General features: G+C 37.3%; 1 protein-coding gene across 1 annotated transcript in view; it reads left to right on the plus strand.

Moving 5' to 3' along the window:
• LOC145404049 (uncharacterized) overlaps positions 1-18,056 on the plus strand; it is a 191,575-nt gene that overhangs the window by 129,156 nt on the left and 44,363 nt on the right. Inside the window, exons 16-18 of the mRNA XM_080275654.1 lie at positions 7,742-7,786; positions 12,357-12,449; positions 15,218-15,274. Of these exons, the coding sequence (XP_080131780.1) occupies positions 7,742-7,786; positions 12,357-12,449; positions 15,218-15,274 (195 nt within the window). The remainder of the gene's footprint in view (positions 1-7,741; positions 7,787-12,356; positions 12,450-15,217; positions 15,275-18,056) is intronic.

Consider the following 18,056-nt stretch of genomic DNA (forward strand, 5'->3'; position numbering starts at 1 on the left):
GCAAGGTAGGCATTAAATAGAGCTGGATGAAGTTTCACAAACAGATGTACAATTAATTCCTTATCATATCCAGGATTTGCTTTTGTAGGAAGAACTAATGACAAAGAAACATTTTGCTCGCTTCTTTCCATGTCCTTCCTATGATTACAAATTTCAGTGATGAGAGGCAAGTGATTGGAAGTTTTGCAAGTGAATCTGGGCCTATTAGATATATTGAAACTAAGCCTTAATAAACAGTCTTAAAACAGTGGTAGCTTATGTTTATGGGTGGAATATCACAGTGATGGCAATTTCATTCAGGAATATTGGGTCCATTAAGTAAGGTTTTGAGTTTATGTAAGCAAGGAAAAAAAAAAAGTACTTATGTGTGATCAGTGTATTTTCTGTTAACATCTCATTTTTTTTAATCTGTGCTACATTAGATTATTTAATTCATATTGAAGGCTATATCTAACCCATCTAACCCCACAAGTTTGATAAGTCTCTCCTCCGCTGAATAAAATAATATGGATCAAAGCACTCGGGAGAAATTTTAAGATTAGGGTGATGATAAAATTATAGTCCTTGTAATGTATGAATGTGTTACTGAAGGTAAGGCTTCAGTATAATGCTTGTTTTGTTCTTTTTCAGGCAGCTTGTCAGTATATGAACATAACTTCATTAAATAATCTTTTTTCCTGTGGGTTTAGCAGGATCCTAGCACCTTCTCCTTAGCTATTTGTTTTTGTTTGTGGCATTGTAATATTGTCTTAAATGCTGTATTTGCAAACTATCTCTGTATGAAAAAAAAACATATACAAGAGAATGTTTTAATATGCAAAATAAATCAGTATGGAATAGATGCTAGGAAGCATTTCATGCTGATGAGAATACTTTCCCATATCAGGGTTTAGGTTTTAAAAAGCTATGATACAGTTACAGGTATAATGACACCTTAATGCCTTTGTTAGCTGATATATAAGGAAATGTGGCCTCTAATTAGCAAATATCAGTGTGTTAACTAATGACTGTTGTGCTTCTAATGGCTGATGATTGTAACACTGTTTGGTCATGATAGTGTTTAACCCTTTGACTGCTAGCATTTTTCCTAGAAAAGTCATCTGTGTTGGCCTGCATGATGTATTGGAATGTGTCCATAGCAGCAGTATCGAAATTTGAGATAATTCTTTCATCTTTTGACTCCCGCATTTTCCTCAGTTGAGCAAAATTGTGTAATACTGTATTGACCTGAATTACATTTGACAAGTGAAAGGGTTAACTAGAGATGTGTTGCTAAACCCCTTCAGTATGGTGGCATCTTTATTTAACTTTTGTTGTTTCCAGATTTTTTTATTAAGCTTGGGAGAGATTCCTTAAATTGGGGAGATTGAGCGTAGCCTTAAATAACCCCTTCACAGTGAGGATCCTTCCTAAGCTGAATGTAATTGTATGGCAGCAGCAAGAATAAGACAAAAAGACATCATCAGACTGAAAGGGATTAATGAATGAGCTAACTGGAGTGTTGCTAATCATTGTGCTTTCACCGTTAACTAATCCAGCCATTATTAATGTATGTGTGTGCTAAATACTGAAGGCTTGTTCAAGGATACAGATATTTTCAAACTTCATATAGGGTGACCCATGAAAACTGTTCCAAACTTAAGGTTGTTGGGGGGATAAACTTTGGGGGATAATTGATAATTGCTCTATCTACATAAGGTCCAACACTCAGCCTTCTCAAGCTGCAATTACAGTGAAAATGGGCCCAAAATTAATACACAAGGTCATCAGTATTTGTAGCTCCATAAAGGTAGACAGTTGGAGTGTGGGGTCATCTTCTGGATCTGTCACTCAAAATTATCGTAGAAATGACCATATGATGTTTGGCATGCATTTCACGAGACAGCAGTCAGCATAGTGAGCTTTTAGGATTAGCATTTTGTAGTTCAAGGAAATATTTATGATGGCCAGCCCTCTTCCTACACAAATGTCCTCACAGGAAGTTATATTTTCATTAACTCCTGGCATTCCTAAGTCAGTTATCACGTGTTGCACTCTTCCGTCATACACTGTGACGTTGAGATTAATTGTTAGCATATTATGCTTTTAAACCTTCTTTCTCCCACAATGAAATGGGTTGGGTAGGATACAGAAACAGGAGAAGAACACAGAAGTAGGAGACCTGTCAGCGGAGGGCTCAGCGAAATGGATTACACTTCCATTCATTCATCAGAATTCTCTGTTCCACCCCACAGGCATAACCTTTCCACACTGACTGTGTTCTGTATATAACTGATGTGTATTAACAAACCCTGCCAGATTAAAAGAGGGGTGCCACCATTATCATATGCATATCCATACAAATTATGTTTCATCCATCCAGTTTTATCCTTTGTCAGGTTTTTATTTCCTCAGCCTCCAAGCTTAGTCACGTTCTTTTACAACATCCAGTCATCTTCTTGGCCCTCAGTGCTTCTGATCATCCTCAGATTCACATGCTGTATCCTCTTTTTTTAGCACTTCATATCCATAATTGTTTTGTAGCTCTATTCATATCCTTAGCATTAAGGTACTTGGTTGTTTACCTTTTGATAATAGATTTCATCACCATATATATATATATATATATATATATATATATATATATTTTACGTTTATCACTATTTCCATTTTAAGCAACTCACACATTGACCGACAGATCCATTTCTACTGATTCCTCTCGGTACTGTACTTACTTTCTTCACCAGTGTCCCACACCCATATAACAGTGTGGACAGTATCATTCCTTTTAGTCTTTTGATTTACATTCCATTTCACCATGTGGAAATTCAGTTGAACACAATACTGACAGAGAAAAAAATTATACTCACCTGCTGAAATTATGGGTATGATTAGAATACAGCAATTATGGCCAAACTTGGTTTCTTCGGGTATCACAAGAGATAGAAAGCAATTGTTCAATCTTAATTTACACCTAAAGATGGCCTAAATTGGGCTGAGGCTGTTTTATATTCACAGTCAGCAGTTTTAGAATGTGGGGATTACTTTTCCAGTAAGTCAGGTCATGGTGGAGTGAATTACGATACACAGTAACAAAAAACTATTCAGCAGTATTTCTTTCTTTCTGTGCCCTGCTGACTAAACCACTGGGTTGGTATTCAAACTTTTGTTGTCAGTTGGTAAGTGAGATCAAGGAATCTGTATTCATAGGCGTAGTAAGTAATAGAATAATAATAGTAAGAATAGAAAGTAAAGAATATTAAGGAATACAAATTAGAAAGCTAGAAATTCATACAAATAATTTGTAGTAGGTAAAGAATACGCTATAAGGAAATCAAGGAAAATTTTTAAATAGAAGGCTAGAAAGTTCTTAATGTAGATTGGTACGCGTAGTTGACACTAGAGTTTAAACTGTTAAAAAGGTTAAATTGAATACAGTGAATGGAACAAAATGTAGGAAGAAAGTTGAACAGTTCCCAAAACTGAAGTATACTGTGTAGTTTTTGAAGCTGAACATAACATAAAAGAGTAAACTGTGCACTTTTTAAGTATATCATATATTTGCTAGGTAATCAAATACAGCACTTAGTATTTCTAAAAGATGGTAGAATTACAGTACATATAATTTTAAGTGCAGTATTGGCCAGATTTAATGAAGAATAGGCATAAAATGTACGCAAATACTAGAGCTAAGCAATAGTTAGGTGTTGTTCAGGCAGTAGTGAAGAATTGGTGTGGGTTTATTTTTAATATCCCGCAGGTGAAGCAGAGCATTTTTGAAAGTTTGCCTGTATAGAAATATTTGAGGTAGCAGAATTGTAAATATTTGCCTCAGTTTAGAAGAACTGGTTTTGGATTGCCATAAAACCGAAGAAGAGCATTTATTATTTTTTTTTAATAGAATTAATACAGGCAGCAGATCAATAAATGCAACTTGATTTATGTGAAGAGTTAGTGTGGAATTTTTCACAGTGAAATACGGCAGCTGAGAATACGTTAGATACCTTCATTTTTTTACTGTCTGAAAAATAAAAAAGTTTTAAAAATGGGTCTAATGTTCAGAAAAATTTGTATAAAATAGTCCTAGCACTGATATGAAGCACTTGAAAGATGTTAATATATTTTAGAAAATGTACAGGTAGTGAATTGTAGTAAATTTGGGTTAGATGTACAGTAGTAGAGAATTGGCATGATTAAAGTAAGCAATGCAGTATGCATCACTGCATTATCATTTATGCACCCAGTTGTATGCTTGATTGGGCTATATTTTTATTGGGTTAGGAGGCTCCCTGGCACTTCTTCCATAGATATTCATTTTGACACCAATGTTGACCCACCCTCACACATCTTAGTAGTAACCAAGGCAGATCATATGGCTATAGCACGCCACATGGTGTCTTACAGTTGCTGATCATACTGTGGGCTGCAGACTGTGCCATCATTAGCTCTGTATATTATGTAGGAGGCAATACCAGGTACTAGAAGTTTTTCAGAATGGTGATTTTTTTTTTTTTTTAAATCAAATTTCCTACAGCATACCCAGTACTTGGTAGTGAAGGGGTTTGATACAAATGCATCACTTTGAAAGGTCTTCTGAAGGCTGAATAGAATTATTTGATGGTAACAAGAGTTAGAATATGAGATAACATACTGATGGGGTAAATAGTTATTGTCATGTGTTATTTATACCTCTAGTGTTGAATCACTTACAAAAAAGCTGCAAGTGAGAGCAGTGGAAATGAGTTACTTGAGAGGAGCATGTGGAGTGACGTGGAGGGACAGGTTGACGAATGAAGAAGTGAAGGAACGTTGTTGGGTAGATGTGGATGTGGTTGAAAAGATTAGGAGAAATACACTGAGGTGGTTTGGACATGTGGAGAGAATGGAGAATGAAAGACTGACTAAGAGGGTGTATGTAGGTGAGGTGGAGGGAGGGAGAGGGAGGGGTAGATCGAGGATGAGGTGGAGGGATGGAGTTGAGAGGTATATGAAGGAGGGGGGGATGAGTTGGGGGGAGGGGAGTCAAATGGTGGGTGACAGAGTGACTTGGAGGCGTTTTGTCTGCGGCCACCCTTTGCGGGATTAGGGCGTCGGGCTATAGATAGATAGATAGATAGAGTACGTTTAAGTACTTGGGTAGTGTGATGAGTAAGGATGGAGGTTTGGAGGGTGAAGTGCTTGAAAGGGTACAGCAGGGAAGAAAGGTTGCTGGTTCTTTGAAAGCAGTGATAAGAAACAGGGAAGTGAGCATGGAAGTGAAAAAGTTACTACATGACAGTATTGTGATACCAACTCTAACGTATGGAAGTGAAGCTTGGACATTGTTGGAAGGGCACAAGTTAAGAGTGAGAGCAGTGGAAATGAGTTATTTAAGAGGAGCCTGTGGAGTCACGTGGAGAGACAGGCTGACGAATGAGGATATAAAGGAGCGTTGTGGTGTGGATGTGGATGTGATAGGAAGCGTTATGAGGAACACACTGAGGTGGTTTGGCCATGTGGAGAGGATGGAGGGTGAAAGACTGACGAAGAGAGTGTATGTGAGTGAGGTGGAGGGGGGAAGAGGGAGGGGGAGGCTGAGGATGAGATGGAGGGATGGGGTGGAGAGGTATATGAGAGAGGGGGGGGGTGAGTTGGGAGCAGGGGAGTGAAATGGCGGGGGACAGGGCGACTTGGAGGCGATTTGTTTGTGGCCACCCCAAACGGGATTGAGGCGTCTGGCAATAGATAGATAGATAGATAGATGAAAAAATAAGCTGTTGAGGCACTTGTGCAGGGGAGCCTTCTGTGATGGTGAGAGTATGGCCCGTCTTCAGTAGGCCAGCACAGTACCTGTACACTCAAAACCCTAACTAGCACTGTCTGACGCAATGCTTATATAGCACACAATATTGCTGGGATGTAATCATCAACCTGTATCAGTTTCATTTATCGTTTTAGGCTGGTTACATCCAGGAATGGGAAAGAAGAGAACAAAAACGAGCTGTCATCAGTGCCTGTCATAAACTAACATCACCTCCATTTGCTCATCACTTGGTTGTTCAGTAACCTTCTGTTCATCCATCCATCCATCATCCAGTGCTACATTCCCCCATGAGGAGTGTACGAGTCTGGGGCTAGGCAGTTGGTCCTGACATTTAAGATGAGAATGACCAGCCTCACTCATCCCTGAATGACATTACGTGAGCAATAAACCCCAACCGTTCCATGGATATAAACCTTCACCGGCTCCATCTGATTGGAGTGCAATAATTACCCACTGAACCACCAGGCGCCAAAATTTGGTTATATGGTTACCACCCAGCATAGTAAATGGTTTCCTGGTGTACAGGAAACCATTTGGCTTGTCACTCAATGTAGAGCTACCCACAGGCAGAAGGAAGAGGAAAGAATGAAGGAAAGAAAGACAGAAGAGGGAGTGTAAAGTCACCCGTAGGCAGAAGGACAAGGAAAGACTAAGGAAAGAAAAACAGAAGAGGATGGAAGGACAGAAGGATGGAGGAGAGGAAAGGGCAGACACTCGAAAGCAGCACTACATCGAGTGAGTGGATGGTGAGCGTCCCCAAATACCACCTAACCTTCTGTTAAAATATATTAATCCTGTTAAATAGCAAAGTAGGAAAAAAAATAATTATGCTAAATATATTAACATGCTAATGGAGCATAATACCGTAGTTCAGTTCTGCTTCACGTTTGCCATGATCGTCATTGTCATTGACATTGTGATTATCATTATCTTCATTATCATCACCATATCAATTAAATAATTCCCCAACCCAGAACTTTTTATTTTAATTAAATTCTTGTATGTATCACAAATTACCACTTTTCCTCTTCATCCCTGTTGTCAGTGTCATCACCACCATCCTAGTACTGTATCAGTTAACATAAATGCTTGTTTGTACAGGAAGGAAAGTAGAGCAGACTTTAGTATGACATCAGAGTAAACTTTTAGTCTCAGAATTGCCAAACAAACAGTAAAATATCTGCCCCCCCCCCCTTTCCCCTAACCCATCCAGCAATTCTTATGTTTACAGTTCAGGTCAGTCTTGTTTCACTAGCACTCACTCATGTCACCATATTTTCATGGTTTCTTCCTCCTGTATGTGTAGATTTATTCAATCATTATCACTGATCACTCTGACTTCCATGTGTGTGTACAAATCCCTGTCTTTCCTTCACACCTTCACTTCACATTGCTTTGGTGGCCACATATGCCGTACATTCACACTTTCATTCATCACCTCTCAGGAATGTGTTTTCCTAAATACATTTCACTGTCACATTACATTCCCAGACACTTATATAGACTGTATAGGAAGCAGTAAGTGCAGCTTTTGTCATTGTGTGAACCTGTTACCCACCAAACTGTTGTAAACACTGTACTCTTTTGGATGTCCTTCACGCTAGTCCACTCACCTTAACTTGACCCAGTTTTTCATTGTTTTGCTTTTGACTTAGCTCAGTGACAGAAAAGAGAATGCTGCAGTTCTACATCCATTTCACATCTTTGTAATCAGTACCATATATCTGGTATTAATGTATTGTCACAGCTCGGTATTCAAGTTTGAGAGATGGCAATATTAGGCCAGATTAGAACAGAATCACAGTGGCAGGTGACAGAGGCACCACTGCAGTGGAAGTTGTGCTATCATAGTTTACTATTGTCTCCAGTGTAGATTTATTCCTCACAGTCATCTCTTCTTCAGTCATTTGCTCCAACACCTCCCACATCAGCTGACCTCATCAAATTCTCCCCCTGTAGGTACATGGAAACACTGGAACAGGACACATATAATCCCCGGAGACCGTAAGAACCAAATTGCTAGTAATTTTACACCATGCTGGTTGTGGGTCCAACGTCCAGTTTTGAGGGAAGAGAGGGAAGGGTGGATAGAGGTGGAGGCCTAGCTGTAACCCTGTGAAAATAAGAGCTGTTAAAAGACCTGTACTATTTTAGCACATGTACCCTAAACATCTGTACTCTTTAAATTCTTGTACCCTTTAAGCATATGTTTTCTCACTGAAGTGCCTTACACCTTACAAAATGCAGTTCATAAAGCAAGATGAACATGTCATGTAGGGAGCCCTTTGTGTGGTAGGGAGCCCTTTGTGTGGTGCATTCAACCCAGAACTACAAGGTCATGCACCCCTTAGAAGTTGATGTGAAAAATAATAATCATCATCATCATCTGGACCTCCTTTCCCACCCTAGAGCAGGGTTAGGAGGTGCAGCTTAATAATAATAATAATAAAAATAATAATGCCCCTTTTGATAGTAAAAACTGGGTGTCAAGATTATTTGTACTAAAACCATTATGGACCCATTTCACCCTGTAAAACAGTGAGGCACCAGTCACGATAGACTAGGCAAGTGGGCCTGTTTAAAAGTTATATAATTAACATTTTATATTTTACACGTGGTGTCCAGTCAGTTTAAGTTAGTCAGTGTTAACCAAAATAATGTACATAAGAGAACCTTGAGCAATGAAAAGGTTAGGAAGGGGAGAATAGAAGGTACCTAAAATAATTGTCGAGAGACCACAGAGTAAATAGAGATTTGAAAACATTCACCAAACTTGTCAGCTAAATTCCCAACTATCATTGAACTTGTGATTTAGGGGTCAGGTTCATCTTGACTTTACCTCCTAACTTGCCCTTGAGTTTTGGAGATGGTCTTGTTAAAACTTTAATACCAGTGTTTACTGGTCTGTTGCATGAAATCTGCAAAAGTGCAAGAAAATTGGACAGTAGTTAACTGTACTGATCTGATGACTTAAGACTTGGTTACAAACTGAAAGCCATATTCAAAATTTAAGTGGCAGTCAGTGAAAGTCAAGATACCTGTGTAGCTGTCGTTACCTTAAAACTTTTTTACTTTGACTCCATCACTTTGACCTGACTCCATCTTGACTCTGCAAACTCAAAAGAGTTTTTTGGCCAGAAGTCAATATGAAGTAGTTATCTTGGCTAAAATATTTGCAGAAATGGCAGAGGGGGAGGGAATGCCTTTGTACTTATTAAAAAAAAAAAAAAAAAAAAAAAAAAAAAAAGTTACTGTTTAAGAATATAGTCATTGTTGTGCGAGCCACAGAACACTTAAAGTGCAACAGCTCTAATTCAGCAGCTCTGGTTCAGTGATGACTGTTGTCCAATTTCTGTCAGCAGTATGATGGTCTGAACAAACTGGCAAACAGGAAAAGCCAGGGACAGGGAACTTAAATACTGGACATTTGACCCACCCAGCTCATATCTCCTTTGCCCAGCTGAGAACACTGCCTGAGAGATACTTTGCTTTGTGCTGATAGAAACATATTGTTTACATCTTTTATTTTGTATATTTTGCAGCCACAAATATTATTTATGTATTTTGACAGCAACATGCAATGATAATAATAAGCATTATTATTAGCTTAGACAAAATTTTGAGTTTAGTCACAGCCCTCTGCATTGGAGACTGAGGACTTAATGTCATATTTTAAGTGACTGTGGGGATTTTATAGCATGTCTTTCTAAGTGATTTATTCTGCACATTAAGCCTCAGTATCCTGCTGTATGTTACTGGTGCAAGTTATGTTGATGTCAGAAAGCTGTAAGTAACATACAGAATATTAAGGTGTAATATGGAAAATAAATCTCCATGGCAGAGGTGCTACAGAGCCTCATATGCCATCTGATATATGGCTGTTAGTTGAGTATCCTGACCATGGGTTGGTGGGATGTAGATATCGCACGCAAGTTTACCAGTTTTTTTTCTTTTATTGACATTGTTTTTATGCTACTGGTATTGAAATTGACAGGACAGGTAGAAAATGCACGCCGTATATCTTTTTCTTTTTTGTACCATTTTCTGCTCTTTGTTTTGATGCTAACCTGCTGAATAGCAAAGTTATATGCAACTCTTAGCATTGCACGCTGAGAATTGTTTGGACTGGCTGGAGAGGGGGGTGGGAGGGAAAATGTGTATGGCGTCAGAATAATAAGTTTGAAGATATTGTATACAGGACTGAGAAACCACCAGGGTACTGTATCTTATTTTCAATAAGAATACAAATTCAGAAAAGCAGAACACCAAATTTTTAATATTTAGTAAAAAATGTGACAAGAGAAATATATATTATTCCATTTGAGGTTTTCATACTTCATTAAAAGAAAAAAAAAAAATCCATTTTGGGCTCATACTTCATAATTTAATTAATATTATTTGTTCTGCATAGTGAGAGTCCTTATTTTACGTAACCTCTTCTATATCAAAAGTTTTTGATGAATATTTTAAACAACACTAAATATTTGGTAAACTTGACAAGAGACAACACTCTTTTATGTTTGCATTTTCAGAGGCGGTGTTTCTTGTTGGGTTTGAAGAATCCTGTCTTTTAACATTCTTGGAAATATTTTACATTACTGTATTAAGAAATGGGTTTGATGAAGACGATCCATATCACAAAGCGAAGGTTGATAGCTTTGTGTGTGTGTATGTGTGTTTGTGTGTTTTGTATTTAGTGAAGTGTGTAGAGAGCATTATACTTTCCAACACTGGTAGAAATAGTGCATTGTGTGTAGAGGGTAGACAATCCCCCCTCTTCTTCCTCTGGAAAAGGAGGGGAAGATTTAATGTCTAGAGCCATTTGGGCTACAGTGCTTCTGGCTTCAAGACAACAGAACTGCAAAGCATTGTTTAATGCAATCTTTGGATTGCACATTAACTTCAACCAGTAATTAATTCACACAAGGTATCCGTCAAGCTAAACAAAACAAGCCTTCAGAAAACGGCAGAAGGAGAGGTGGCATGTTCTCCGGGAAAAACTCTCCAGAGTCTCTGAGGAAGAGACCGGAAGAAGACACATTGAGGACTTGCAGTTTTTCTCACACTTCATTTTCACTCAAACTCCAAAATCTGGCTCTCTTTCAAAATCTGGCTACTATAATGTTCCCCCTTATACAGCCATTGCTCTCTGGATCTTACTCTGGTCAGTTTACTCTTAGGGGGTCAATTTTATATGCATTAAAGAATGAAGCATTGTTGTAACATGTTCTTCAGAAGTTTCTGATATAAAACTTGCCACTGTTATTGAGTTACAGTTCAGACTCAAACTGTCAGCTACCGTTATTCATTATTAGAGACCTGACTGCACATACAATATGTACATTAACTGTGCCATTAGTGAACAATTTCACTGTTTCTGTCATTGTACACAGAGTGTAAAATTAACTGAAGTTATTGTTATTCCAAAAGAAAAGATTAAATTTGCTGTTCACTGCTGTACAAAATGTTTGTTGTTGTAAAGCACTAAAAGCCGACCTCAGCACTAATGTTTTTTTTTTTTTTTTTTTTTTTTTAATCAAAATTTCTAAAATGGTTAATGAGTATTAACAGTTATAATGACAAAATTTCCAAAGATAAAAAGTACAAATCACTTACATTATTGTTATTAATTATTATTTTAATTATTATAATTATTTTGTCATGCTAAATTTACTACATGCAACCCAAAACTAATTATGGTTTTATTATACTGCCTAAAAAATCAAGTTGCAAGCAACGGACTTGCCGCCTATCTAAAAAACCATGACTGCGGAAGAACAAGACCATCTGCAGCTTTAATGCCCCACTTACGGGTTTTAAATCACTGCATGTGTTAGTTATAGATGCATTGACCAGTGCGTAGAAGTTTGGTACAGTATGAGGCATTTTGCGCCAGTTGATATAATGTAAGGCATGCATTAGATTTAGACATAGTTCCTGCCTGACAGTGCACTGTTAGAATAATGAAGGCATAAGATACGTGTATGAAAATTGGTCCCCATTGAAATCTCTTATATTTTGCTCCTTTTCTTTCAAGTCTATATTTCTAACCTGTACTCACTAACTCTTTAGAATTTCTTGTATGAAGGTCAGTAATATTATCTGATTTGAGTCTTCAACTTTATAATTTTTTCTTAATGTAATGTATTTATTTATTTTTTTAAATTTAGTTTTCTTCCATTGCTCTTGTACTTGATTTCCTTTTTTGTTTCCTCTTCTGTCAGGATAATTTTATGCCTTTCCTCCTGTTGCTCTCTCTCTCTCTCTCTCTCTCTCTCTCTCTCTCTCTCTCTCTCTCTCTCAATCCTTGTATCTCATCTTTCTGTGTATTTGTTACTTCCCCTTCACTTTATGTCCTTCATGTCTCAAAACCCTTGCACCCGTTTTCTCTTTTACTGTTTGTCTCCCCATCATGTATTCCCTTCACTTTTTTCCCATTCTTTCACTCAGCTCTTCCTGTTTCCTACTCTCCTTCTTTCTCTCTCCCACTCTCCTCCTTTCTCTCTCCCACTCTCTTCCTTTCTCTTTCTCTCCCTGTCACTGCCTGGCTCAGTGTGTCACTCTCACCCCCAAGGGACACAGACACGTTGGAGTTGGAACACCTAGCAGCACCGGACACGCGTTCCAGCACCGACGATGATGCGCCCGCGGTCAAACGAATACTGAAGTGAGTACCAGTAGACCTAGACACACCTAGACCGGGGTAGGAATTTGGATGTGGTCAAGGGATTAGTGGAACGAGTACCAGTAGTTGGCATAGATGCATGTGTTTGGTGATTTTAGTAGGAATTTGGTTGAATGTAGTGAAGCAGATACTGATGTGAGTACCAGTAGACCTAGACAGACATAAATTTTGGTTGCAGTTTGGTTGGAATTTGAAGAGTTTGGTGGGAATTGGGTAAAAAAGAATGCTGTCAATGCTTCTTAAATTAGTGGTTATGTGTGAAAGTCCATAGGATGTGTATCAAAGTACTGTTAGATGTAGACATAGTGTTTTATGGTTATGGTAGGGATTTGAAGCATTTGTAAGTACCGTATATGTAAACAGCATTTGTAAGTACTGTATATGTAGACAGATGTATATTTTGGTAGGAATTTGAAGTTTAGGTGGTAACTAGGATTGACTTTCTTGGAGTTATTTGCGAAAGTCATTGAATAAATACAGAGCTTATCTCTGCAGTAGTACACATGCCATAATGATGACTACATAGGTCCTGGGCACAATTTAAATCATAGGTCTAAAAATTTGCAATTACTGTAATGTGCCAGCTGTATGCATTTTGCCCCCTGTGAATAACCTGATACTTATGTAGTTGATATAAGCTGGAAGGCTAATAACTAGGCCTATAAAGCTTTGTAGATCATGCCACAGTGAAAATATATACCAGTACAGTATTTCCAAGTTTTGTTGACCCTTAAAACTTTTATAGGGTCTAGACACAGTGCCCATTGTGTCTTGTTAATCCAGTCCTGCCAATAGTCATAGAGAATCATACATTTTTGTAGGGATTTGATAACCAACGTTTGGTACTGCATTTATTGTCAGTGGTTTTGGTAGCAATTAATATTGCTTCATGAAGGGGGCTTTGGCAGGATGTTGATTGAAATAATTGAACACTTAATGCGCTGAAATGAGTATGACATAAATTTTGGCATGTAGTTGGATTGGTAATACTGTACTTAAATTGTTAGTGCTTTTGCCAGAAAATATTTGGCAAAGTCATTGAACAGATAAAAGTGATTCCCATGGGTTGACATACAAAATATGACAGTTTTGGTATGACTCTGAGTTTACCTTATTTTGAAATGAATTTGGGTGTATAAGCCTTAATTAGGTAGGACTTGGGTTTTAAAAGCTTGAGTGAGAGTCACTGAGTGAGTATTGGTACAGTAGTAGCAGTTGATAGAATTTATGAAAATTTTGGTTGGAGAGACACAGAAAATTGGCAGGAAATGAGATTTGTAAAACAGAATTTATTTTTGCAAATATGAAATCCTTTACAGTACTTTATCATAGTGAGACTGATGTTTGATATTTATAGTTTATGAATGTATGAGTAGGATAAAAAGATGTACAGGGTTGGATTTGAAAGTCATTTTGTTGAGTACTGTAGGATTTTATGAAGAGACCTAGTGTATGGAAGGAGTTAGGTTCCATAGCAACTGCATGTATGGATGAAGTACAAGAAGTGGTTGATTTGATTACAAGGTTATGTTTGTGATGGCAGTTATAAGAATACTGAAGTCTATAGTATCAGTTTCTTCAGTAAATACAGATGTGTTGAATGTTTGGCAAGAATTTGAATAGATAACTCTCTTTTTATATGAAGTGTTACAGAAAGTGTTATGGCAATGGGATTATAGTAGAGATTTCAGATATATTATTGTGTAGAAAGGAAGATGTGTGAAAGAAGCAAATGTTGGAGTGAATCCCATCGATGCTGATAAACATAACATTGTGTGGAGATATTTAAACACCTGGAATTGGTAGAAAAACATGAACTGGAGTAGATGAGCTTGAATTAGGGAGGAAATCAAGAAAGTTAGCATGAACATGATAGGAAATTTTAATAGTATTTATGTGAACATTCCAGAAGTTTACAGCACACACAAGACAACATCCTAAATATATGCACTAGTATTTGAAGACTCAGTGATGGCATATTATTAATTATTATTGTGTAGTCATTTCAATATTATGCTGTGGTATTAAATTCTGGCATCATCATATATGGGAAGAATTCAGTTATTTTTTATTTTACTGAGTTAATGAAAAAAATAGTACTTCATATATAATATTTTGAAGGGGCCTTAATTGCTGTGCTTTGTGTGAAATGTGTTTTTGGCATTCTGTTCCTTCATTTGCTGATTCTTCATTATATTTTCAAGGGTAGGGTATTATGGAATCTTGGAGATTTTTCTCACAATTTTTTATTAATGTATTTTAAAGATTGTTTAAATGTGCAGTGGGGGATAAATTTTGATGAATGAGTCTTCACTGTTTTGATTTTCATGTTTAAAGCAGACATAACACACGTCATACAGTTGCACCATTAATTTGAACAGTCCTTTAATGTACATGCAATTTTGGAATGTTCTACTGATTTTTTTTTTTTTTTTTTTTTTTTTTTTTTTGTGTGTGTAGGGATAATAAACGCACAATTTAGTTTCCGAGTGCAGTATCTCTGCATACAATATTTTACACAGTACCCTAGATTTGTGTTTGTTTAAGGTATACTGTATAGTCATTCCACATAGTTATATACAGTACACTATACTTAATTATATCTGTATTTATATTAAGGTAGACTATATACAGCACATTTATTCTATTTATCCAGTATATTTATGTATTTACCACCTAGAGAAATGACCCTTTTAGCAAGTCTCCTTTCCTCGAGTAACGCTTGGCTCTGATTGGTTGTTCCCCGCCAGAGACCCAAACAGAATGCAACAATCAGCGGTTCAGAAGAGGGTTGCCTTTTCCATGACGTAAGCAAAAAAAGAGTGGCACACTTTGTCCTAGTTTCAAATACTGACGTACCATTAGCCACCCTTGTGATTTAGCTGCCTGGCCTAAAGTTCACAAACAAATTTACAGATCCCTGTCATAACTTGGTAGTTTGTTTCTGGAGGATGAACAAGAGATAAGGAGAAATGCTTTACCATCCTTTCCTTGTTCTTCCTACAATAACAGATTATAATTATAACAGGAAATTGACCATAAATTTGTTTTTGAATCATGGCTAATAATGCAAGACCCTATTTTAAACAGAGAGTGGACATTTTCTACCACTGTGGTGCTTCGGGCATTCACTGAGCACATGTAGTCATTGTTAACTCTTGATTTGTATGGCCTGTTATTCTCTAGTGTCACTGTGCTTGACTGGGATTAAGAAGTCATACAAATAATAAGATTTAAATATGTACTATAACCTCACTGAGTGGCAGGAACATGACAAGTGTGAAGGTTGTCCAATTTTGTTTACTATAAGGATGTGTAATCAGTAATACCACCTCTTTATCAGTACAGTACTTCATCTACAACCATTACTGTACTGAGTAACAATAGTACTTCCATAATAAGTCTTGTACAACTATTTCCCACTTATTTCAACCACTGTCAGTACAACTATAGTAATACTGCCATTACTTTAGTATCTGTACTGTATTGTACATCCTCCACTAAACTAATTGATCTGAAAAATCAGAAGCAGTATTAAGAGGGAATTAGCCGCACTTTGATAATTTATTTTGACTGACATTCTGTCAACTCTGTATGGCAGCCTACCTACTAAAACATTATTTGGGAATTTAACACGTTTCAATTATTGAAAGCCTGCTGTGGTGGGCAGATTAGTATAAAGTATTGCAAGTGTTTTCTGAGTCTCATAAACCGGTATCAGATGTTTACGTTACCTGTCTTAGAAATTCTGGTCTGTACATGGATTGTAATCTTATATGTATATGTTACACCAAGGATGTACCATACAATACTGTATCAGACAATAATAACTTCATCTACTTCTTATGCCACTAGTATCACCACCATAACTTTAATACAGTACATATTCCTACAATTTCTTCATTCTCAGTACTACTAGTATTGCAACAGAAACCTCAGTACTTTATCAGTACCACCATCTCTAGCATTATACAGCCATTATTTTCAAGTGCATGATGGCTGAAAGGAATGCATAGTTTGTGATTTCCATTGCTTGAAATATTAAGAGTAACTCATTAAACCCCTCACAGACACAGCACCATAGTTTGATATCTTGTAGTTTGAAAGTTTGACATTACAGTAGATTTGCAGCAAGATTTGCTTTGATTCTGCATGTTACATTTTCTATGCCAAGTAATAAATGATTTATAATTGGTCCATAATTTTCTGACCAAAATCCTGCATAGGCATCCTTCATTAGTAATATTGTACACTGTACATTGGCCATGACATACATGTTCAGTGTTTGATAACTTCATACAGTACAGTACTTGGCTAAGATCTTGTTTATTGAAAGACTGTACTCTTCAATAATAGGGCTTAACTGAAGTACAGTGTTTTATTTGCAAGACTTTATATACTGTATATAAATGATACTGTATATAATGGTGATCTCCAGCCAGGTGTCACATTCACCTGCTGGCTTTGGTGTATCACTAGCCTGGGCCCATTTACTGGCCAAAATTTGTGGTGGGACAGGCATCTCATTGCTGTCCACTCACTTGACCTCACGTATAAATATTGAGTTCTTTTGACAGGTTGGTTTATGCTTAAATTTTTCCAGTGGCATTTGTGCAGTCTTCTCAGAAACTGAAATACTGCAATGTTGGCACACACACTGAATACTCAAGCAATGATTGCTTCTGATGTATTTACTATGGTTTCATTCTGTATCCCACTATTATGGTGGGAAGTAGGATTTCAGAAGCAGGAGGAGGAGTTGGAAAATTATCAACTGAATGCCCTATGATACTGGCCATGTATCCTCTGTAACTTGTAATTATATTGCTGTGCACACTTGGTGTATAGTGACTGTACATTACTGTAATGGTATATTCATATTAATGTATACAGTTTACATACTGCAGTCAGCTTAATAACACTGTTGTGTACAGGGAAATCCAGACTATGTTTTCCTCTTGTATACTCATAAGATGGTGTAGTAACACTGACACCTGTGGCCACAACCCCATGACTGGCTGATGTGGTTGCGATATACACACACTCTGGGTATGGCTGAACCTCTGTATGCTGCCACAGGCTCTTGTTACTGAATCACAGTTTGGTACTAATAGTTTTAAGTTGGGATTCACATATATATACAGAACCGTATTGTAATCTTGAAATACATGTTCACTCAAGTTAAAGGAGCTAGAATGATGCCATGCTGCATATTAAGGTGTGGCCATGGCAAAGTTATTTATTCCCCATAGGCTGGAAGTTTCATTAGGCATTGAAGCAACTTAGTTGCTTCCCTTCAGTTGCTGGAAACTGTTCGGAAGTAGAAATCAGCGGTATGGACTTCTGAGTCTGTCTTCTTTTTGGCTGCGTTCCTTGCTTAACAGTGGTGCTTCTTTGGGTTAGGGGAGATGTGTACAGCTCTGGTACTGTTGGTTGTTATTTGCTGGTGTCAGAGGTGATGAAAATTATAGACAAGTGCAAAAGAAATCACACAACAGCAGATTTGTTATGCAGTATTTTATTTTGGGTTCAGGAGATTACATTTGTCTAGTTGGGATTTGGCATTGGCAAATAAAAGATAAAGATTAA

This window comes from Coenobita brevimanus, chromosome 62, assembly GCF_032717465.1.
Source record: "Coenobita brevimanus isolate Jiangsu-jjx chromosome 62, ASM3271746v2, whole genome shotgun sequence".
NCBI classification, from domain to species: Eukaryota; Metazoa; Arthropoda; class Malacostraca; order Decapoda; family Coenobitidae; genus Coenobita; species Coenobita brevimanus.